This window comes from Lipophrys pholis (assembly GCF_963383615.2).
Source record: "Lipophrys pholis genome assembly, chromosome: 8".
Lineage (NCBI taxonomy): Eukaryota > Metazoa > Chordata > Actinopteri > Blenniiformes > Blenniidae > Lipophrys > Lipophrys pholis.
The window spans coordinates 24566420-24590615 of record NC_137630.1 but is presented as its reverse complement, the minus strand read 5'-3'; the positions used below and the strand labels follow the sequence as shown (position 1 = coordinate 24590615).

The 24196-nt window shown below is 43.2% G+C and overlaps 2 protein-coding genes across 8 annotated transcripts; one reads left to right on the top strand and one right to left on the bottom strand.

Moving 5' to 3' along the window:
* Positions 1–3094: 3094 nt before the first annotated feature.
* LOC308113221 (poly(rC)-binding protein 2-like) lies at positions 3095–11934 on the top strand (the record flags this gene model as incomplete). 7 transcript variants are annotated; one of them, XR_013935539.1, is made up of 15 exons in its annotated part: positions 3115–3283; positions 4080–4219; positions 5610–5633; positions 5717–5749; positions 5863–5979; positions 6082–6213; positions 7266–7394; positions 7538–7612; positions 7812–7871; positions 8626–8698; positions 9593–9648; positions 9776–9945; positions 10701–10764; positions 11223–11358; positions 11482–11934. XR_013935539.1 is itself a non-coding variant. In XM_080469285.1 (14 exons), exons 2-13 carry the CDS (start codon positions 4115–4117, stop codon positions 10735–10737), a joined length of 1011 nt encoding a protein of 336 aa, XP_080325411.1. In that variant the 5' UTR covers positions 3095–3283; positions 4080–4114. The 7 variants fall into 7 exon arrangements, 4 of the variants coding, with proteins under 4 accessions (XP_080325411.1, XP_080325413.1, XP_080325412.1 ...); XR_013935541.1 differs by having other exon boundaries at positions 3133–3283; positions 7812–7853; XM_080469285.1 differs by lacking the exon at positions 11223–11358 and having other exon boundaries at positions 3095–3283.
* Positions 11935–13160: 1226 nt separating this feature from the next.
* On the bottom strand, positions 13161–22476 carry map3k12 (mitogen-activated protein kinase kinase kinase 12; the record flags this gene model as incomplete). Its single annotated transcript, XM_080469279.1, has 13 exons — positions 13161–15502; positions 16025–16322; positions 16448–16515; positions 16616–17339; positions 17455–17589; positions 17692–17808; positions 18079–18188; positions 18436–18544; positions 18746–18904; positions 19689–19847; positions 19950–20141; positions 20232–20415; positions 22002–22476. 13 exons carry the CDS (start codon positions 22474–22476, stop codon positions 15347–15349), a joined length of 2886 nt encoding a protein of 961 aa, XP_080325405.1. The 3' UTR covers positions 13161–15346.
* Positions 22477–24196: the final 1720 nt, after the last annotated feature.

Genomic DNA, 24196 nt, shown 5'->3' with positions numbered 1-24196 from the left:
GGAGAAACTAAAACTGACACTGTTCTCGCATCATGAGGCTATATGGAAAAACCTTTGGCCGGTTATGCCATGATCCCTGGTTGGGGCAAATCTGGTCAGCTATGGTTCCATATTAGAAAAACACCACCAACCCTGTAAGCCTGGCACCATTCAGGCAGTACTGCAGATGGCTTTGCAAAGCGAGCTCCAACATCTACGGTCTGGATTCTTATTTGTAAAAAGAAGAAGAATGGAAAAAAAAAAATAAAAAATGGGGGATTACCGAGACAAACTGCTTTTAGAAAAGCTGAGCTCCATTTCCTTCCAGCGTGGAGGCAATCTATCGAAAGCAGAGTGATTTTGAATCCACGAAACTGAGGCAGACATGATTCATGAGTCATGCATGTAAACACCCGTGCGTAAACCACGCTGTGTAGGACATCGGTTCCGATGGAGAAGTGGATTTAGAAAAGATTAACGATTCAGAGGATTGGTAACAGACAATGGCGGGCTATTCTGGCCATTGAGTAATTGTATAGGGGGTGCTCTGGAGTGGACCAGATTAATGAACATGTGCTGAGTGAGCTCAGGCAGAAATCTCCATCAACCAGACCATGAGCTCATGGTTATAGGGGACACTTTGCTTTTTGGCCTTGTGTAATACTCCACTTTAATGGAATCATAATATCATCCTGGGGATTTAACGGTGGAGGGCAACACTTTGATTGTCTTCGTTCCAATTCAACATAAACACGAACACAATTAGGATTTTTTTATTTATGTCATCAATCATGTGACAAAACAATAAAATAACAGCCCTGCAGGAAACAAGGCAATCCATCATGCAGCAGAAGGTCATCAATCACATTTTATGTTTTTAAACACAAAATAATTTGAGGTCAAGAAGTCAATTTTTTTTTTATGTTAATTCAGGCAAAATTCATAATTTATCAATAAATTCCACAATTAATTGTTTTAAGAAATCATCTGAAGTCAAGAAATGACCAGATTGATACTCCGGAGCATTAAAACTCACATATTTACTGACGTTGAACAATCTGACCAAGTGTCTCTTCTTCAGCTAGAGAAGAAAGAAGACATTTAAGCACTAATAATATTCCTAATATGGTCAACAATACCATTATTTAATATATTTATAATTCTGTTCTCCTCTGTTAACAAAATGCACATCGTTTCCCTTTTCAATAAAATTTGGCATTTAGACCGTTGACTTCTCTGATGGGTGAAGATCAGAACAAGTCAGTCAGATCGACCAGGGATGTTTTTTTGTTTTTTTTAAATAAGAAACAGCTGACAGGGTGAAAGATTTAGGGAGGCACTATGATCGACTCCGCTCAGATTAATGACGGAAACTTGTGTTATTCTGCCATCTGCTGGATTCACCCATGATTGCGGCAAAAGGTTATCCATGGAGGAAACAGGAGCATATTTCATCCAATCGTCCTGCAGTTTCAGGAAAGCTTAAGATGCTCTCACTACATAACTTACATTCACCAGGTGGTGACAAGTGCATACGAGGAGTCGGTGAAAGCCTACAGCCATTATCACACTACTACTAATAGAGATGGAAAATGTGACTGTATTTGCTTTTGGAAATTTTATTTGCTCATAAATTTTCCTGTGATGTTTTTTCTTCCTCTGTCCATTGAAACACCCAACTGTTGCAAAAAAGTCAAACCATGATATAGTTTACCAAGAAATCATGCACAATGATATGATGGAACGCAGTGTAATACAACCACATTCTGCATCCCCCAATAAAAACTACTAACATATAATTCCAAACCTCCCTCCCTCTCATTCTGTATATGCAGCAGAAAAACTCAACATTCTGGACCACTGTGCAGCTCATGAGCGTTGTGTGAATGTGCAAGGTATCATGGACTACAGCTGTTCCTTTGTGCAAAAGAAATTTTGCTATTTCAAATGTATAGTTTCTTATACATAGACACTCGGCTTTAATTCACTTCACAGGCCACGGGTGGGTGGGACAGGTCTCATTTTCTGCCGTTTTCACACTACAAAATCATATAAAACTTATATTAGTCATTTGTGTATAAGGAAACCAACTTGGCAACATGCGTGCAAGGTAGCAACGATTTTACAAGGTGAAAAAGGATTTAGCTTTTTTTTTCCGTTATTAAATATCTATTGGTAAAAGTGACCTTACATGGACTTGATGTGCTAAAATGTTTCTCGCAGTGCTTTTACCCGACACCATTTAAAACCTCCCGACAGCACGGTTAAACAGAAAAGCAATGTATTCTGAGTTGATCGTGTGAAGCAGCAGCTCTCCGGCTGTTACTTGTTGGTTCACTTCCCTCCATGGTGAAGTAACCATCACAAGGTTACACTGGCACACCGAGTTTTTCTTAGATGTAATTTCTAGTAAGATACCAACAAGAAAATGACAATAAAGCAGGACCACTGAACAATACAACAAATTCCTGTTATATCATTTGTTGATGGGATCTTTATGGACTCCCTGCCAGTCTCTTAGCAGCAGGCTGTGTTGTCTTTATTCCTGTGTGTGTGTGGGAGTGGAGAAGCAGTCTTTTTTCATATTATACTCAGTTTTGTGAGTCGCTGTATGTTGTGAGTGTTCTTTTGTGCTCCTCCTTCAGCACATTCCAGTTGTCGGAGTTGCCACAGTTGATCTTTTTCTCCCAACAACACCCTTTATATCTCCTGTATCCGCCTTGTTCACATCAATCTCCACCTTCCTCATTGCATCCATGAAGCTCTTCACTGGCCTTTCTCTTCTCTTCTTGCCCAGGAGCTCCATCCTCAGCACCCTCGTTCCCACATAGCAATTGTCTATTTTCCAAATCTCTGATGCACTCACTGTTGAGATAACAAAAAATAAAATAAAAAAAACATGCTCCAAAAAAAGGGACTCCCAGATAATATAAAAGAGTAAACGAGCCAATAAGCAAATATGTTGGAAGAAAAACTCTTCCAATTACGTCTTCTGGGGACCTGAAAAATCGTTTACTCTCACTCTGGATATTAAATCAGTCCTGGTGGGCGGGGCGTTCGTCGGCGGGCGTGGCTGACCTGAGGATGGGGGGGCGTTGCCGTGCGCGTGGGGGGCGGGGCGCGAGGTTCAGGGTTGGGTGCGCTTGGTCTTTTGTGCAGAGCAGAAGAGAAGAGTGGAGTCCGATCGAATAGCGGCGTCTCTTCCCTTTTCCCCGGATCCTCTCAAAACTCCCTCCCGAACCTCTCCCCCTTCCACCCTTGTCACCCTACCCACCCCCTGAACGCACCTTGACGGGCGACTCCGGTAAGACCCCGACAGGAAGACGCTTTGATTTGTGTTTCTCTCGGTTTCTTCTGCGAGTGAAGGACGACGGTAACTCAGCGCGCTCCGTAGGCCGCGGGATGCGACTACTTCCTGGATCCGGTGGCGCTAATGCTAGCGTGCTGGACGGAAAAACCACTGCTGTGGTTCACTCTGCGGCTGGTCAGGAGCTGGCTCCGGGTCGCTGTGTTGGAGTGATTCTTATTTTTACGGATGAAGCGATTAGACAGGCAGCTAAGTTGCACGCGTAGTAAACAGCGGTGATTTGTGAGAAGTTGCGGCGCTAAATCTTGTTTGCGTGACAAGCTCTGCTGGTGTTTGCAAAACCGGATTTGTCATGCAAAACGTGATCCTGTAGGTTCTCTGTGGTCGCGAGCAATGCACACCAGACAGAGAGTTACTCTGCTCCCCGTGCATGAAATGGTAACCTCGTGTTTATTACACAAAATTTAAGAGCTACGCTACGTCGCCACAGCTGCGCAGCGCCAGGAAATAGATGCATCCGCAAGGAGACAGAGGGTCATTGTGCCGATGTGAATAAGTGGACTCCGGCCAGTTTAATGTGAATTACTGAACTGAAACGTCCCATTCTTCGCGAGTAGCCGGCTAACCTTGTTAAAATCTAGAACGAGCTCGAGGGTCCAAGATGTTAAGTGGCTGCATCACCTCATTGATGTGCACTGACAGCAGCAGCTCGTGTAGTAAACACAGCTCCTCTCTGAGATGCTCCCTCTGGTTCCACTCGGCACGTTTGTCATGTTTTCCTCTCCGTCTGCAGACGTTCTTAACCGGTGACCAAAGACTCACTCCAAAATGACTACTGTTTACTGCGTGGACTCGGCTGCAGCGATGGACTCCAGTCTAGTTGAAGGAGGACTTAATGTCACCTTAACCATCAGGCTACTCATGCATGGGAAGGTGAGTGTCTCGGCATGCAATGTGGAACTACACAATCATGAGCAGGACTTCATTCTCCAACTTTAACACCGATGGCCGTTGAAATGCAAATGAATGGGGGTTGTGGTGATGGATAAGCAAGGCACAAGAGTGAAATGCTGAAGCGGTGTTTCCCCAGGTGTGAGGTGACGGTTTGGGGTGAATGCTCCCACAAGTGTCTATTGGTGGTTAATCTTGGGGAGGAGATGCTTTCCCAAGCAACTGGACATGACACAATACTGTGTATCTAAATGTTAGGAGCATACAGACACTTAACATTCATAGAGAGGCCGTAGCAGGACACATTAGGAATCTGGTGGGTCGTGTTGGTCTCAGTGGTCTTTTTGGAAGTAACAATATATTGCGTTTACTTTTTGAATGTAGTTTGTAAATAAAGCTTTGAGAGGAATTGTTGTTTGAGTCGTCAACAGGAAATGTTCTGTCTCTCAAAAAAATAACCGTATGTTGAAAGTTTCAATGTGAATCTGGCAAGAATACTTTTTTTTCCAGAAAACATTAAGTCAGTCTATTCGTCACTGTAACCTTTCGTTTCTTTTTTGATACCCAACGACAAGTTGCTTGATTAAATTTGCCGGTGTGAAGGGTTTTCATCCAGTGACTGAACTACCGGGAGAGCCAACATTTGCAGTAAATGCTTTGGGAAGTGGTTTTTCAGTCCTGCAATCGGCGTTACGGCCGCTCACACCTTCATGTCTCCACTGAGAGAGTGACTGTTTCTCTAATACATTCAAGAACCAGTTCATCCCGACCAAGCAACCTGCACATTAAGCTCAACAGCTCGATGTCGACAAAGTGATTAATGTCCCAGTATTTGCTTCTCTAGCCGTTCTATTTGTTAACCTCAAAACAAAAAGACGTGATATTATGGTCAACACAGGCCAAACCCAGAGTCGTCATCTCGACTTCTTTAGTATATTTTTGTCATTAATGCCAAGTGAACCAAGTGTCTGCCAGTTTGTTCCTTATTAAAAAGATTTGCTGTGTATCATGTTAAACGGTTTATTTGTGTTGTTCAGAACCTTTTCGGGTTGAATGAAGCAGTATTGGAAGTTTGTGGATGAATGGTGACTTACATGGCTACAATTTATTTAATTGGCACATATTTTAGGGAAATATCAATCGTGGTGTCACGTTCAACCTCCTACCTGCACTGCTTCCTGGTCACATCCAAATAAATGCACATGGTCTGGTTGAAACCGCCAGTTGGAAAACTCTTCCGTCTCCTGACGTTTCTCTTTGCAGACTTCCAAGAGAGGCTGTACAAGCGCCAAGTGGTCTGTTAAAGCCAGAAAAGAAACTCATTAGAAATACATGTATTGTTTTAACATGCATCTTTGTTCTTTCTTTGCAGGAGGTTGGGAGCATCATTGGCAAGGTGAGTTGTTTTTACTGCCCGTGTGACACTAGCTGTACCTGCTTCCTATTTAAATATATGCAATATTTATGCTTTTTCTACAGAAAGGAGAGTCGGTGAAGAAGATGAGAGAGGAGGTAATGCTTTTTTTTTTTTTTTTCCTACTTCATAATCATTTCAGTGATATTGGCTCATCTGTCACATGTTAAAAACTCTTGTGTTATTCCTCCTTCCTTCCTTGTTTGCGCAGAGTGGTGCTCGCATCAACATCTCAGAGGGAAACTGTCCAGAGAGGATCATCACCCTCGCAGGACCCACCACCTCCATCTTTAAAGCCTTCTCCATGATCATCCAGAAACTGGAGGAGGTTAGAAACACTCTCCACTTCTGAAATGAAAGAAGCCGTCGCAGCAAGAGGGATGTTTTTTTGGTTGTTGCTCAAGGTCGGTCTGTGTCACTTTCCCTGTAGGACATCAGCACCTCAATGACTAACAGTACGGCCACCAGCAAACCGCCAGTCACCATGCGCCTCGTCGTGCCTGCCAGTCAGTGTGGCTCGCTCATTGGCAAGGGAGGCTGCAAGATCAAAGAAATCAGAGAGGTTTGTGTTCACGTTTCCTTCTTCATCAAATAGACTTTCAAAAAAAAAAGAAAAAAAAAAAAAAAGGATTAGCAGCTTCAGTGAAGGTGGGGGCCACAAAAATGTCTTTTTTCACCAGAGGGGCAAGCGATAACTTCTATAACTATATGAGAATTGTACCTACATATTTAACATATAAAGTGAACTGAATGACTGTAAATTAACCTTGTTGAATTAAGATATGGCCGCCAGTTTTCACATTTCTGCCATATCATGAGTATGACATGTTGAGGCTGCTGTAAATCGGTATGAATAAAATCCATTGTTGCAGAAGTGCGACATTGTAGCAAGTGCTACATATTTTACAATATCTTCAAACATTAACTCAATAGAAAACATTTCTCACTATTCGCTGTTTGGCACTATTGACCTATAATCTGTGTTGTTTGGATGCTTTCGCCAGGGATTGTTAGACGTACGAGTCCTGATTCAGTATTTCCACTTGACTAAAAGTAGGAAACTAGACACTCTTAAGATTTTCCTTGAAGGAGCTTTTCATTGGTAGTTTCTATTTTTACAACAGTTTCAAATCATTCTTTGGAATTATACCCTGGATGAAAAATTGCGCTCAGATTGTGCTGTTGTTGTCGGTGTTATCTGATTCTCTTTCAGCCGGGGTGCTAATACTTTTCTCCGTCACAGACATCCAGTAGATGTTTTCTCTGTAAGCTCGAGTCTTCCTCCTTTTTTTTTTTTTTTGGTTTTGTTTTATTTCGTCTAGTTGCATCATTCACATTTGAGTGCGTCTTTTTCATGTTTGTTCCATCCTCTCAGACTGAAATCAGATGTGGATAGAATCTGATTCCTGTTAAGTGCAAACTCAAGCTGAAGCAGTAACCTGCTTTGATACGATATGGAGTGAGAAGTTTACGTATTTCTGCAGTAAGAACAAGCAAAAGGGAAAACCTTCAATTCACTGGGGACTCAATAAAATCTAAAGTGTGTGTGTGTGTGTGTGTGTGTGTGTGTGTGTGTGTGTGTGTGTGTGTGTGTGTGTGTGTGTGTGTGCACAGTCAGCAGGAGCTCAGGTACAAGTAGCAGGGGACATGTTGCCCAACTCCACAGAGCGTGCCATCACTGTTGCAGGGACCCCACAGTCCATCATCGAGTGTGTCAAGCAGATCTGCGTCGTCATGCTCGAGGTACGGACGCCATTTAATGCAATGCTGCTCTTCCTGTTTTGCCAGTGTTCAAAGGTTATCTGCAACTCTGGATTATTTGCTGGTTGTCAACGATGCTTTTATTTTTTTCTCTCTCTCTCTCTCTCTCTCTCCCCTCTTCTTAGTCTCCACCAAAAGGAGTGACCATCCCGTACAGACCCAAACCCTCAGGCTCGCCTGTCATCTTTGCAGGTGGTCAGGTAAACAGCCTGCACTCGGCACGGGGAGGTGAAAGGTTTCAGTGAGGACATGTGTGGTGATTCTTGTAGCTGCAGCCGAGTGTCATTCCACACATTGTTCCCGTTGCACTCCAAGGGCAGACAACTGAAGGGTATTGGGAGTACACCGGGTGTCACTCTGCCACGCCCTCCTGAGGTCTTTTTTGTTCTCTCCTTGCAGGCATACGCTGTCCAAGGGCAGCACCCCATTCCACAGCCTGATGTAAGTGAAGGGCCCTCTGTAAGTGACTCAATATATTTGAAACTTCGATCGCGGGAAGTCATGCCACCTTCTTCTTCCATCCCTCTGATTTTCATTTCCTCACCATTGCTTGAAACACTTTTTCCATTTACCATCCCCGAAGGTTGTAGATTGAAATACAAGTGCACTTTTTTTTTTTTGTATTGAAGCTGTTTACACAACGTTTCAAGTGAAAATGCATCGGTTTTTTTGTTTCAGAGAAGTTTTTCATTTACATGGCAAAGGCAGAAAAGGATGTAGTTTTCATGTTTGGCCTCTAGTGGGTGCTGTTGGTTATTTTTGTAATGAAACACTACACTGCGTCAACAATGGCGAGTACACAGACAGTGGTATGGACAGACCATGGCGTTGAATTGCTATTCCAGGTGACTGAACTATAAGGAGAATATGGACTGAGAGTCATGACACTCTGGAGACAATCATCCATTGACTCGTGCATGTGCATTTACTAGTGGTCGCATTTCAGAAAGCACAGCAACACAGTGGGAGAGTTATCAAAAAGTTTCATTTTCAGATCCCCCGAATGCAACCGGAGTCTTGTGTTTTCCCTCGTACACGTTGTGTAAATAGAACCTTAAAGCTGAGTCGTAGGTTCCATTTTTCACGTCATGATTTCTTCTCATCACCGCAATCGCTCAACGTTGAACAACATTTCAGTCTCTTCAGCACAAGTTTCACTTTGTCCTGACTCGTGGTTCTCCTCCTGTGTGCTTCGCTCCATTTGTTTGTGCAGCTCACCAAACTTCACCAGCTGGCCATGCAGCAGAGCCCCTTCTCTGTGGCACACGGCAACGAGGCCTTCCAGGGTAGGTGGACATGTTGACGGGCGTCGTTCACAATTATACCTGCATAACTGCTGATCCTTTTTGGGACGGAAACGGACTTGGTGAAAGTTCTGCATCTTGAGCAGCTGGTGTGAAGCATCTTGCTCATTGGTCACCTGTCGGCTGTGGGATTTTAACCCATGTGCTCCTGCTTACAAATTGTGTATAAAATAATATAACGATAATGGCAGCATGTCACAATACACATTGCTCATGCAAAAAAAAGAATAGTTGTGGAATGGGTTAAAATGTGGGTGATCCTGCTATTTTTCTTCAGTTATGTATCGACCAAGAAAATCCTTCTTCACTGTCCTGTCAGTGTGTCCATGTCTCTACCCAGACCACAGATCAGCCCTTGGTGACGTAAACAATGACTGTGGTGTTGGGCAGCAAGAGGATTAATTGCTGAAATGTACTTTCTGTCTGTGGTTTCAAAAACAAGGAATTCAGTAGCTAAAGTTGACTTTTCAGGCAAATATTCCCAAAATACTACAGAGTCAGGAGATTAAATTAAAAAGCTCCAATTCTTACGGAACTGTTTGGTTTGTTTGTTTTTCGTTTCTCCAGAATGTGATCCACTCTGAACAGAGGCTATTTGAAATGTTGCTCCATTTAGACTTTGATCAGAAAGACGCTGATCCATAAGCAGAAAGTTTAAAGTCCTGCTTAGTTGGAATTGTGTTAATTATTGTCACTGTAAGATTACAACTTCCTGCTGCGACTGCAGACGGCCCTTTTCATATTTAGTCATAGTTTAAAAATGACCAAAAATATATACACCCGTCATTTTAGTGCCACACCTTCCACCACTGAACTAAAGATGCTCTATAATTGCTGCGTATTTGTAATAACGGGGTTTTATTTGTGTTGCTGCAGCTGGGATGGACGCTTGTGCACAAACCGGCTCTCATGAGCTGACCATTCCAAACGATGTGAGTCTCCTTTCTTCACATTATTAAAGCTGCATATTGCATCTTTTTTCTCTCTCTTTCTCTCTCTCTGTTGTGTTGAATAAATTCAATCCTATGTGATTTATTCGTTTCTTTTTCTCGTGTCCAGCTCATTGGCTGCATCATTGGCCGTCAGGGCTCGAAGATCAATGAGATCCGTCAGATGTCGGGGGCTCAGATCAAGATCGCCAACCCTGTGGAGGGCTCGACCGACCGACAGGTCACCATCACGGGCTCCCACGCCAGCATCGGCCTGGCCCAGTACCTGATCAGTGCCCGGTAAGAACCACACAGGACGCTTTGGACTTCATCTAGTTAGTCAGCATTTTTAGCCATTAGGTGTTTAATTCCATTTCATGTCAGCTTGGAAAGCCGCTTGTTGTTGTGACAGACGATCTCACTGTGGAAATTTATTTCGGCTGCTATCTGGAATAGTTGCCACAAGGTAAAAGGAAATCCTGTTGTAATGAGATTACTTTGCTTCCAACTGTAAAATCTACGATTAATATTTTTATTTGAAATATGACAGACAAAACTGACGTGCAAAATCAAAGAGCCATTCTGAGCTTTTATCCATTTGAACAGTAAAATAAATGTAAGCAAACCTGCATAAAGAAATACACTCATTGATTAAACAAGTAAAATCAGATATTAAAAAATATTAAGGGAAAAGTTTAATCTATAATTACATTCATGTCACAGTTCACATCTAAAGCTCTGTCACTAGTTCTGTTATTGTGACTCTGAATCAGATTTAGAGAGGAAGGTTTCAGCCATATTTAGTTTCAGTGTTCTCCTCTGAACACCTTCAGGCCACTGGTGAGCTTCACGAGCTCCATTTCAAGGTGTTTTTCACCAGAAGTCTTGTGGTGTAACATTTGCCTGAGCTGAGGTTTTACCCAGAGTGGTTTGTGATCATTGAAGCTTTTCTGTGGGGAAAAGCTACCGGAGACGATTCTGATTCCTAGAAAAGTTTTCAATCGGATTTAAAAAAAAATGTTTGTCTCAATTATGACATCTTGAATGTTTTCCAGACTCTCTTCTGAAACTACTGGACTTGCAGCCAACTGACATGGAGGATTCTCATCAGCACCTAATGTAACCCCTCTCCCTACTTTTTACCAAGAGGTCCCTTATTGAACTTAATGCAAAAACCAAGTACTCACTGTTTTTGTCCTCTACTTTGGTTAGACACCTACTCAGTTGTAATTGCACCATCATCATGATATTGGTATATTATTTATTTATTATGTTTTTAAATTCCCTTTGCATAAAAGGTTTTAATGACTTCCTTCTGTTGTATTTTTTTTTCTTATTTTGCTGTATATCTGTATGATCTTCTTGATATACTGTAGGTATAAAAAAAAAAATGTTTTGGAAAAATCTGAAAAGGCATAAATGATGTTTTTTTTTTTTCTTATGTCAGATTTTTCTTAGAAAATGTAAAAATGAAGAAAAAAAAAAGAATAACATTATAGATGGACTGTTCTCTCCCTTCCCCTTTTTGAATATCTATTTATTTTTTATTTAATACACACCGCTCCTTGTTCGAGTAGGATCACGGACGTCGGCCAGCTGTACTTCCAGAGCGAGGCGTTGTGGGTTTAACGGGTTTCACTGGGTGGAAATTACCTCCAGATGAAGTTGTATGCAGGAAAAATGGAAAATAAAAAAAACATTTACAGTGGAAAGGTGATTCAGCCCTAATTTTGTGTGGGTTCAGAGGAGATTTCTAAGCTACATGATGTCTCACCTTTTTAATTTACTGAGTAATACGTGTCATTCCTGTTTCCATCCCTTTTCTTTCTCCATCAGGACTTTTGAGCTTCGTTGTGATGAGGGTGGGCGGGCCTCGGTATCTGGGAGCGGGTCGAAACGAGAGGAAAATATTTTCTTTTCTCTGAAATTACTAAGACCATAGTGATGATGATGATGATGATAACATTGAAATGTTTGTTTTAAATAGAGAAAATATTTTTTTTAACTGCAGGGCTGGGGAATGCTGCAAGGGGCAAAAAACTACAAGACATATTGGTCTTTATAAGTATATTATGCTGAGGTATTAAATTATGATTAACTAGAAGGAGAACTATAGAATTAACACTAGTTTCCTGCTATCCTTTTTTGCCTGGGTCAGATTTTATTTTTTATTATTCTTTGCAGGATGAAGAAACTCACGTTTTGTGCACGTTTTCAAACTATTGTAGATCTGGGTGCAATTAAATTGTTGAAGAAATGAAATGCAGAAATAAAAAGATGTGAAATGCTTCAGTGAATCTCAGTTCTCGTCTTTGCTGCGTCTAATAATTTAGATACTGGGAAGATGTTTTGACTTGTCCATATTTTTATTCCATCTCACCAAAAGATGGTATTTCCCGGAATTCAGTTTTAGTCAAAACTTTCTAATTTTGAGGTTTGGGCGTTTTATCTACTTTTGACATCTTTTAATTTTGACTGTTCGATTATCATTTTCACCTAACCACATTAATTACCCGTATAATTATATCTTCATATGTGTTAAGTCCCAACATTTTGTTTTCTACTAAAGTTTTTACTGTTCCAACCACATTTTGAAAATAGATTTTTCGAAAAATTTAAGAGTACACTTTAGCTTTACATTTCTGACGTACTCCTATCGTCTGACTTAACTTTTGAAAAGTATTTTTCATTCTTAATTCAGTTGCCATTTCTCTACATTCTGACTTCACTGCAAAGGTTTAATCTTCACGATATATTCATTTCTAGTGTTTTATCATTTGGCGCAGGAGTCTATGACCTGCAGCTCTGGAGCCACAGGTGGCTCTTTTATTTCCTCTGTATTGGCTCTGAAGCTTTCAGAAAATTATACATACAGTTTTTAAATTTTATTTGTATGCCTGGCTTTTTTTCAAATGGACTCTCCTGGCTAAAGCGGTTGAAAGGCTAAAAAAAAAAGTGTTACGAGGATTGGCTTAGACTAGAAAAAATGGTCAAAAGTCAAAATGATTAATAAATAAATAAACAGCTGAATCAGTTAAAATAGGCAAAAAAAAAAATGAATCTAAATTGTAATCAAACATCAGAAATGCACGTTTAGCAAAACTATGTAAATTGCTTTAAAAGCTGTGTGATCTTTTAAGATTAAACATGTTTTGTGGCTCCAGAAGAATTTTATTTGTTGGAAAGTGACAAAAAAATGTTTATTTTAATGACAAAAGTTGCAGACCTGGAATTCTTTACTGTACTTTCAACACTTTAACTTCTTTCGCACTTGACACTTTGACTTGCCATGCACTCTGCATGGCACTGCAGTGGTTAGCACACTCACTGCACAACAGGAAAAACCCTGGTTTGAGTGGACTTTGCTTTGCTGGCATCAAAAACAGGTGCACCAAAATGTTGTAAAAATGAAATAAAGGGGTGGAGGCCACTGCAACTCGTCATTGTATTTATCCTTAAGCTGTCTGATGTGAAGCATAAACCGACAAAAAAAACAACATGACAACCCACTTTTTAACCAATACATTATTTATTGTTGCTCATAATATTTTGCTTTTTGATATAATTCCTATGTTACAGGTACAATGTGCAATGCTGTATAAAAACAAAACATTTCTATCCAAAACCAAAAGGATACTTACTGTTCTACTCGTAACCACCACAGAGAAGTGCTCTACTCTCTCACTGGCTACTTCTGCAGTAATCTTAAAGGGTAAAATGAACACATGAGGTTTTTATGGAGCCTACCAGCATCAGGGACCGCAGGAGTTCATTAACCAGCAGGGAAATCCTCGAAACTTCAGGGTGCGTTCAAGTGCCGTCGGCAGATTGGAAAAGGTGGAAGCGTTTTTCCGATTTTCTCGAAGTAATTAATGATTAAAACGCGTAGTCACACCAAAAGGAAAATTCAAAACTGTTACGTTTTTTTTTTTTTAGTATCGTACCGTAGTCGAATTAAATCCCGCAAATCACAATCGAGGCACGTACAAAACATGTACATTGAAGGCATCACAGACTTCCGGTTGCCTCAAATGAGGTTTGAAGATTCTGCTGTGGTCCGGCCGAAACGTTTGGAAATGAGGATAAAAACTTTGTATTTTTATGGGGAAAGTCGTGCAAATATAGTGGCGTGTGCAGATAAATAAGTTATCTTACCTCGGAACAGATTGTAGATTTTCTCCAGGAATAAAGTGCAGTACAAATATCCACAAAGTGGAAACATTGGCTAAACTGCTGCCAGCTGAGTTTATTCTGACGCGACGGAAGCGTTGCATTCTGGGTAATGTAGATTTTGGTTCGTCCCTTTGGAATGCACTGAAAATAATAATCATAGCATAATACTAATATAATTTCTTGGCTCTATTGCGAGGTCGAAGTTAAATGTGCAAAACTGCATTTTCATGAGGATCACACTGTTTTTTGTAATGCAAAGAGTTCTTTTTCTCTATATCTCAATAATAAATCACCAAACAAGAGAAACGTCCAAAGTAAAATGTAAATGTAAACCTATGAATCGACATTCCAAACTTCAATTGCAATATTCATATTCACTTAAAATTCTGATAACATTCCAGTTTCTTTTTCTTTATTATCATTTTGAAGTCTATTTTGTTTCATTTAGCTCATGAACCGTGTGGATATAATGAATAGCAGCACCACTGTATCAATTTCCTGATTTTTTCTGAAGAGTTTAAATATATCTATAACTTTTAATAACATGGGATGTTTTTCCCGTAGGAATTCAGAGCATTATCAACTTGGTGTACCTAAAAAAAAAAAAAAAGTGGTCATCCGAGTGTATTTACATTGAGAAAGGTAATTTGTTTGAGATCTCCCGTTCTGTCACAACTGTGATAAACTCAACAAAAACCTCAAGTGTGTCTTTCGTGTATTCAAAACTCAGTAGCTGGAGAATTAAAAAAAATAATATATCATCTACTGAGAACCCTAAATATGCATCATGATCAATGTCGTGGTGAGATTTTCATTCCATTTTGACTTTTTTGAGTGCTGACATTTATTAACAAAACCTAAACTAAATAAAATAACTTAAATAATACTTTCAGGATTAAAAAAGTGTAAACTTTCACAAAATATAAAACGGACACATTCGAACCATAAATTATAAACATGTAGTCATGCATTGTTCACAGGGCTGCATACCATTTAAGTCTTACATTTTATCTTACAAATAAAATAAAGTTAGATATTTCTCATGTGGTATGTAATGGATATTTACATTATTATTCATTAGTATTTGATGCATTAGTGTGCGGAGTACCGTGGCGGATGCTCCCAGAGTGAGGGTTAGAGTGTTTTAAGGACTAACATCATAGTGTCTTCTTGTGCGTGCGTCTGTGGAAGGGTTTTTGCTGAACTGGAGCAGTGGCTAAGGTTACCTCGGTAACTTAATTGCCGAAAAACAAAACCCCTACTAAACTTAACTGACATTAATCTGACGTGACAAGCTGCCAAAATACCCAATATCAGGTTACCACAAATGTCCTATGCCATCTGATGCTTGTTTGCCAGCCAACAAACTTCTGAGACGCCATAAGTCAACTTGTCATAGTCTGACTGGTGTAGTAGGTGCAAGATCCCTCATGACAACAGTAATGTACTGCACTGACGGATTGGTGTGACGCCTATGGTGGTTGTTCGCTGGAGGGCAGCTGGAGGTCTTTGCTTGTGTCCCTGTGTACTATGGAGGTCCGGTTTGGGGCGTCTGCGGAGACCCCTGATAGAGCTGAGACGGAGGCGCCCACGCTCCGGCACTGGGGGGGCGGCTGGGCTCGCCGCTGCCTGACTGATCCAGCTCAGCGCTGTCGCAGTCAGAATCGTCGCACAAGGCCCGACTCTGGTGGGAGTGTGAAACGGAGAGAGGCTTTTTAAAAAATGATTTTCTGTTGAATTCAAAGAAGGTAGGGCTTTATCAAGAAAATATTCTGGAAACTCCAAAACATTTGTCAGAGACTGAAGAACTTGTAACACAGAAGAGGAGCTCCTTCAGTCTGTAACAGATGAAATGATGCCCGAGTGACGTTTCATTCACATAAATTAATGCAAAAACCCTTCAAAGTAGAGGGGCTTCCATCACTTCAATTTGTTTTACTGGATGATACAGAGAAGGAATTTGACGAGGAAAATAATGAACATATATGTTCTTATTAATGAACAGAGATCACATAAAAATCCAATTTGGAGAATTTATTTAAGGACATCGTTGAACATTTTCTATGTCATCTGTTGAATCTTTCTCATATAAGTGTAACGTAAAATGAAACCCGAGCTCCTGAATAAATGGACATTTGCACCAGTGGGTACAGACAGTGGGTAAGACACAGACTGACACACGCGATCCTCTGCAGAGCTTCTTTACCTCATTAGAATTCTGCCCGCCGTCCAGCTGAGCTTTGCTCTGCCCCAGAGCTCCTTCTCTCTCCGACAGCCCGTCGGACGCCTGTGCCGGATCGGTGTTATCCGCCGGGATCTCCGACCCCTGTGAGAGGAGGTCGTCGCTGCGGTCGTCCAGCCTGTCGTCGGTGTTGGTGCTGACCACGTCGGGGGTGCCGCTGTGGGAGTGGTCGGTCGTGTGGCCCTCCTCGCCGTCTGACACCGAGAGGTTCTCCGAGCTGAAGGTAGACACCGACTGGCACTTGGTAATGCTGGTCGGACGTCTGAGTGTCGAAGAACATGGCAAATTAGAAATTATTCTTGGTCCTCAGAATAAATCAGCAACTTGTCAGTGCGGGAAAATGACTGGAGGAAATTTTCCAATGACACAGGATGGCATTTTACTCACCGTCTCCGTGGTAACTCAACCTCACTGTCAACTTCACCCTCCTCCTCTTCTGATGACACTCCACGCCTCTGTAGGCAGCAAGAGGAAAAACACCAGTGAAAATGATCAACGCACCACCAGAGGGATGGGGGGAGGGGTGGGGGGTGGGGACAGACTCCTGGCTCGTACCTGCTTGCGTGTGATAGCTGCCCTGTAGAGGATGGCCGACGGCGTGAGGTGCTGACTCCCGATTCCTCCCGACGCCCCCCTGGGCAACCTGACTGCACCGGCTCCCTCGTCTTTGTCCTCTCCGTCGTGAGGGAGGCGTGGAGAACCCAGAGACCCCCGTCCCGCCGCTGCACCCCTCCCACAAGGTGAGTCCGGGCTGCTGGAGAACGGGAAGGACGCAGCGTCCTCGCTGGGAGTGTCGCTGCGTGGAGGAGTTTCTGTGAGATCATCCAGACCGCCCACCCCTCCCTCCGACCCCCCTAAACCGGCAGAGGCACTGAGGCTCCCTCCTCTCTCCAGCCCTCCCACAGAAGGCTCCCCTTTGCCCTGACCCTCTGCCTCCAGAGTGGTGCAGATGAGGTCCGGGCTGGAGGAGGAGAGCTGCCTCTGCTGCTGCTCGTGGCTGAGGCCCCGCAGGGCTGCAGACGGCTCCAGGAGCTGCTTGGAGGTGTTGGTTGTAGAACTGTTAGCCTGGGCAGTTGTGTCTCTGTTAGGGGACGACTGATTGGCTTTCAGTCCGGCCAAGTCCCCGCTGCTCCCCTTCCCAGGCTTACGATGGCGGGTTTTTACCCTCCGAGACCGGCTGGGAGAGGTGGAGCTTCTGTTGGGGCAGGCCGGGATAGTGACTTGCATCACTGAGGAATCCATTTTGGGAATGATTACCTCGGATTTCAGGATGTCCGGCCTAAAAGAGTGGGAGGGATCAGTCAACAGCTCGAATCCACACGCCTGATTAATATTCATTCATGCATCTCAATAACAATCTTTTATCAAATATGCACTGAAATGAGTTCTCACACCTCTTTCCCGAGGGCAGTTTCTGTGGGACGTTTCTCTTCTTGATGAGTTTGTCCATGGAGTTGGAGGAGCTGCTTTGTCTGGAGCTATGGTGTTTGAACAAACCTGGATACTTCTTATCTAGAGACTGCTCTCTCCTGGGGAGGAACACCAAATGACATCAAAGTGTAAATGCACTGAGCCTGAATAATTTCCAAACAGTGTGATTACAGATTTTTTTATTTTATTTTTTTCTGTACCTTTGCAGCTCCTTCTCTTTGAGCTCCAGCTGCAGCATGACGGCACTGAGCTCCATGTAAAGGTTGTTTGCCCGCTCAAGTTTCCTCTCGTAGTGCTCACGGATGTCCAAAGCATGCCTGAAAAGAAAAGAAGGAAGCTGCTGATGTCATTGTGCATCCGCATGAAAGAGTCCAAATCCTCTAGAAAAGATGTGCACTCAAGGTGCTTATGTCATCCCTGGAGGCAGCTGAGTAAGATTAAGAAATGAGGCAGAGGAAAAGAGACCTCATGCACGTATGACAAGACCACGACGACCGTGTTTTAGTTACTGTTCATCGAGTGGAATGATATGAGTTAATGTGACTAAATCCTCGAAAAAATAAAATGAAATAAAATAAAAAACCAACCTGAGCTCCTCCCTGCGGCGGTTGATCAACTCCTCATCGAGCCGGTGGATACAAGTGCCCTCAGATTTAATCTTCTCAAAGTGCTGTTTCACCTCTTCTCGCCATTCAGCCTGATGAGAGCACATTTCTGTTAAACCAGCTCTGTCTGGCCAAAGCAGCCTGTTTTCTGTGTGACACTTGATGACTGATTGCTTTGTGAGCATGTGTGGGTGTAAACGGATCTGTGTTTGATTTGATTTGATTCCATCTATTGACATAAGCAGACATGTTTGAATTCATAGCCAAAAACGGTACTCCCTCACATCACTCTTTAACGGACGTGTACCAAATGAAACGGACAAAACAAGCAAAACGCACCTGAGATTTGAAGTACGTTTCCTGTGGGGTGGAGAGTACGTCAGCTGATGCGATGTCCAGGTGCAGAAGGATCTGACGGAAGGAAGGCCTGTTTCTGGGTTTACAATTCCTGCAAAACAGCAAACACAGCGGTGTACTTTTGCACTGTACAATCAATAAACCCTTTAACCGCTGCCTCGCACCTCCCCGTGCAGTTACTTTCAACCCTTGCTTCGACTGCTCTGATCCGCTCGCCTGTCCACTCTTCCCCCGCTGAGCTCATTATTTTCCTTTCCTCATTCTTACTGTCCGAATCCTGGGCGCCGCTCACCAGCACTGTCTGAGGAGGATCTTGAAGCCGTCTGGGCAGCTTTCAGGTACGGGCAGCTGAAGGCTGTTATTTCCCACGCCCCAGATGATGGCAGATGAGTCCACGTCTTTATAAGGGATCTCTCCGGTAAGCATCTCCCATAGCACCACGCCAAAGGACCTTCAACAGAAGCATTGATTTAGTTTGTGTGTGATCTTTACAGAGCGAGACGCAAATTAGTGTGTGTGTTTTTTTTTTGTTTTACCATCATTACACGCTTTGTCTACATCAAAACAAACATCAATCTAACTGTACAGGACAACAATGCATTGTGGGCTTTTCATGCTTGAGGTGGATATTTAAGGCGATAATTTCACTTCATACCTGCTAAATATTGTCTTGTTGTTTCTCATACACTGAAAATGAATTCTATACTATTTATTGAGGAAAGTTTAAAAGTACAATTGCATTACTGTAGTTATAATATTCATTTGCGTTTCAGAGATTTTTCCAACAGGATTTTGGAGCTTCCTGACGTGTTTATCAATCACCGCATTTCATATTTGAATTGTTGACATGAAAAGTACAGCCAGCGAGTGAGAGTGTTCATTTCAACAGGAAGGTGAAGCCTGAAACGCCGACTGGCAGGCATTCACCTGTTGCCATTATTTATTTTCATATTTGTAAAATTAATAATGTATCTATCCCTCATTTGATTGCATTCTACTTAAACTTCAGTTGAAAATCTGAATCAATACTTTTACCAGTCCGTATCTCTATCTGTACTTGTACTCAAATAAAGCACTTGCGATCTTTAACTCCCTTTCTCACACACATAATCATAACAGTAATATGTGCTCTTTTCTTCAGTGCAGAATATCAATAACAAACTGCTTCAGTGAGTCATGAAAACAAAAGTCCACTGGTCAAACCAAAGGCAAAATGACATTTTTGTCAGACCTACCAGATGTCCACTTTTTCTGACACCGGCTCGTTCCGAATCACTTCCGGGGCCATCCAGGCTACCGTCCCGGCGAACGACATCTTGGTGCTCTTGTCACTGAGCTCTTTGGACGTGCCAAAGTCGGATATCTTCACCAGGTCGTCGTGTGTGATCAACATACTGGAAAAAGATGACATCACGCACAGGTAAGACGGAAGAAGTCATTCATGAATCGTCGACTCTCGCGTACAAATGTTTGAAGGCGCTCCCGCTGAGTCATACTTGGGGGATTTGAGGTCTCGGTGAATGATTTTGTGGAGGTGCAGGTAGTTCATGCCACCAGCGATGCCCATGGACCAGTCCACCAGGAGTGAAGGTGTGATTTTCCTGCCTGCCCTCAGCACCTCGTACAGCTGGCCTTGGGCACAATACTCCATCAGGATACAGTAACAAGGAGCCTGCGTGCACACGCCCCTGGGAAGCAGAAAAGAAAAACACAAACAGACGTAAATGACGGAGTTCCTGATTGTTGAGCCAGTAGAACACCACCAGTAGTTTCCTCACTTGAATGTGATGATGTTGGGGTGCTTGAGTTTGCGGAGGTGTTTGATCTCGGTCTCTTTGATGTCCCGCACTTTCTTCACAGCCACGTCCTCCCCGTGGAACTTGCCGAGGAAGACGGCGCCCTGAGCCCCGCTGCCCACCCACTGCAGGTCCGAGATTTCCTCAAAGGGAACTTCCCAGGACTCTATACTCGGACCAACAAGTCAAGAAAACAAACCTTCATAAGTAAAATCAAACCACAGAGTGAAGAGCACTGAGTTACACAAGCAGCTCTGGAGTAGATTTCTTTTCTGTAGCACTCTTGCAGTCATTCAGATTACTCCGGATGTCAATGTACACTCTTGGACAGGGAAGGGTTGAGGGATCTGTTAAACTTACACTCGGCCCTTACTACTTATTAGAATGGACTGCTAGGACAATAGTACGTCATATAAAGAGTCTGCCATGTTCAAACAAAAGCTAGACTGACAACTCATCCTGCAGATGTCGCATTTTTATCCAGAGATAAGAGGAAAATTGAGGGGGAATGGACTAGAATCCACTCCCGGCCCGATCTGTCTGTCATCCGTCACAGGGACATTACTTAAATGACTGCGAAAGCATGGTCGCTAAAGACGGACAAGGCCGATGGAATAAAAGAGACAGGCAGATCAATTCTTCATGAGGTCGACTGAAGTGTCGGGATCTCTAGAGAGCTGCAGCAGGACGACGCGCACCACACCTCCCCCTGACCAGCTGTGAAACCTCAAGACGAGCCGACGGCTGCCAAAAATTGGGGCTGACAGACCCGGGAAGAAACCCACACACAATAAACAGTAATGGATGCCAGTCAAAAATAAAAAGTGGCAATCAATGAAAAATTGGAAAATCTTTGCTATGTTTAATGTTTACTTGCCTGCTCCTGTTCAGCAGGATGTTAGTTCACCAAATGTATTGTATGCTGGAGTTAGTACTTTACATTATAGACTATGAAAATGCTAAAAAAAAAAAAAAAAAAAAAAAGTGATGCATTATTTCTGGCTGTGGTTACATTTCAAGAGAAATAACTGTTAGAAGACTTACACAAGTTATCAAAATGACCACATATAAGATAGAAAATCTGTTAAAACTGAACAAATTGATGGGAGACGTCTCGCTACAAATCACTTCTTCAACCCCTCTAATCTGATTTTTTATACTTGCAATTGAAGTGAACGCACTTCGCTCCTCAGACCGTGCTCAAATGTAACCCACATTCCCATTTCGATTTCATAACAGCTTAAACTTTTACACATGCTCATAACAGTGGGCAATAATCATTTAACACCACTTATGAATGAACTGTGGGAGAGTTGTTCTCTATATCGGTCATCCCCTTTCAGGAATATTTGTGCAAAATATGATAGTTCTGGTAATTAATGCGTCTCACTGGCTTTCTCCTGTGAAAGACGGAGAGATAAATCTTCCTGCCGAGGTACAAGCTTAAAGAAACCCGGACAGTCCATGACAGCTTTCACATCGATCATATAACACTGAAGATCGGCTTTTTTGTTTTTTTTCAAATGAAAGTTGACTATCTTGCCCAAGGCCAACAATAACACTTAAAGAGCCTGCAGAAACACACAGTAACAAAAGCGGCTGGTGGGTTTAAACAGGCTGAATAGAAATTTAATTACCGGACTTTAAAGCACAAGCAACCTCTATCGTACTTTTATGGATTTCCATGTGTCTCCTGGCAGACGGAGAAGCAGACAGCAGAGAGGTGGAACATTTTCTCTTATCTCCACATACCTTCATGACTATGCTTGTGTTCCGTGGAGTAGGCCTTTCCAATCATGGTCCAGACTGGCTTCAGGCAGCCAAACAGTCCCTCCAAAAAACCCCCGCTTCCCGATTGTAGCCGAATGTTCTCCGACTGGCTCCGGACGGCGCCAGCCTCCGGACTGAGGCCCGCCTCGGCCCCGCCGCCGCCGCCGCCGCCACACTGGCAGGCCTCATGTTCATGCAGTTTTAGCACACTGTTGTCAAAGTGGGCCGAGGGTGCATCACTGGGAGTGGGGCTGCTACCGCCGGGCGCCCCCGGTCCGCCGGTGTCAATAGAGAGTACGTTACGGAGGACACACTGTGTGGGGGTCAGGTCCGTTTCGGGGGTGCAGGCAGGGGTGTCTCCATCGAGTCTTCGATAGGGGGGCTCTGAGATGGGGGTGCTGAAGCCTGACAGGGAGGGGGAAGGGGCGCGGGGCTCATGGATACAGGTCCCACTCATCAGGGGTTACCCCAACACCGCAGGTTAGGGTGGATGGAGGATGGAGAGATGAGAAGAGAGTCTGAAGGAGAGGGGAGAGCATAACAAATGCATTAGATGTATAATCACAGACATACCAGTGGACGTACTACTTTTCGGATGAACGTGTAGGTTAATTTCAGCTCTGCACTATACAATGTCAGGCTTCCTGGAAAAATATAGAAAACATATAGGGCAGAAGGAGAAAACAAGGAAAGAAAAGCAAAACTCAACACGAGTAGTGTGATCCAAAGTGATTTGAAACCACAATATGTACCTTCATCCACACTCCAGGGACTCACTTTTACTCAAAAATCGTGTGGAAGTGCTGTAACTTCACTGCTTTTCCGGATCTACGAGAAAATAAACATCATCTCCAGATGTGAAAGACTGAAAATTTTAAAGCACAACTTCACCAGCTGAGCAGTTTCAAAATGTGCATGCCAACTTATAAAGTTATAAATACAACATGGGCAGTTTTCCCTTGATAACTCAAGACATAAAATCAAATAATTGCATGACGGTACTTTCCAGTGCTGACACAATTTAAAATCTTCTACTGCCCCCCCCCCCCCCAAAACACTTTAGTTGTATTCAAGCGAATAAAAACACCTGAAACTGTGGAGACGTTCCCTGAGCTCTGCATTTAGGTTGAAACTGATGGAGCATAAGATGAGAATAAAGCTCAAGGAGTCTATTTATGGAAACAAATTGGTAGATGTGACATCCGTAGTGTACAGAGCTTTTCTTATTGGCCGTGATGGAGGCCACAGGCCAAAGCTCACTGTATTGTGGTGGTCATTTAATAAAGTGGAGCTGTTCAGTGCTGACGCAACGTCACTTCTCATCCCTTAGCGTTTGCATCCACTGTTTCTCCAAGCAAACACATGAACGCAAAAAACAGAGTACTTGGTGTGAACCGATGAACGGATTATAAGGAGATGATAAGGGACTTAAAGCAGCATAGCGGTGCAGTGGTTAGCACTCTTCTGGCTTCATAGGGGCAAAGTCATGGGTTTTCATGTTTTCCCTGCATGTACATGGGCTTAGTGGGCTAATTGGTGACTCCAAATTGTCCATAGGTGTAATAGTGAAGGTGACTCTCTCTGTGATGGACCTGCTGTCGCCGATTCACTGCTTTCCATGATGAGCGTGCAGGTTGGTATCAGCACTGGACAGCTCCACAAAGCTGTTCCCATTCAAGCTCCTCAAAAAAACAAAACATCAAAACTGTGCTGTCGTGCTGTGAGTTTGGCACCGAGCCAGTCCCCTCTGGTTTAAGCACTCGGTCGCCCCATTTCCACCAGCAGATTCTGCCTGAGCCGTGGAGCAGAGCCTCATCTCGGTGTGTGTGTGTGTGCGAATGGGAGAACCAGGCGGCCCAGTGGAGCCATCACCCAGAGTGGAGATGGGCTTTATGAATGAATCGACCGGAGGAGGTTGTACCGAGCGCAGCCCCCCCACTTGTCACCTGCTCTTTAAGTGTCCCTCTGAGCGCCATCAGTGTGTCTGTGTGACGGGATCGGAGCAGGAGCATCGTGTGTGATGAAGAATGTAACCAATTGCATAACCGCGTCAGAGTGGATGTGCACGTAGGTCAGTGCGTGTGTGTGCGAGTGTGTGTGTGTGTGTGTGTGTGTGTGGGGGGGGGGGGGGGGGGGGGAGAGAGAGAGAGAGAGAGACAGAAAAGCACATGTACCCA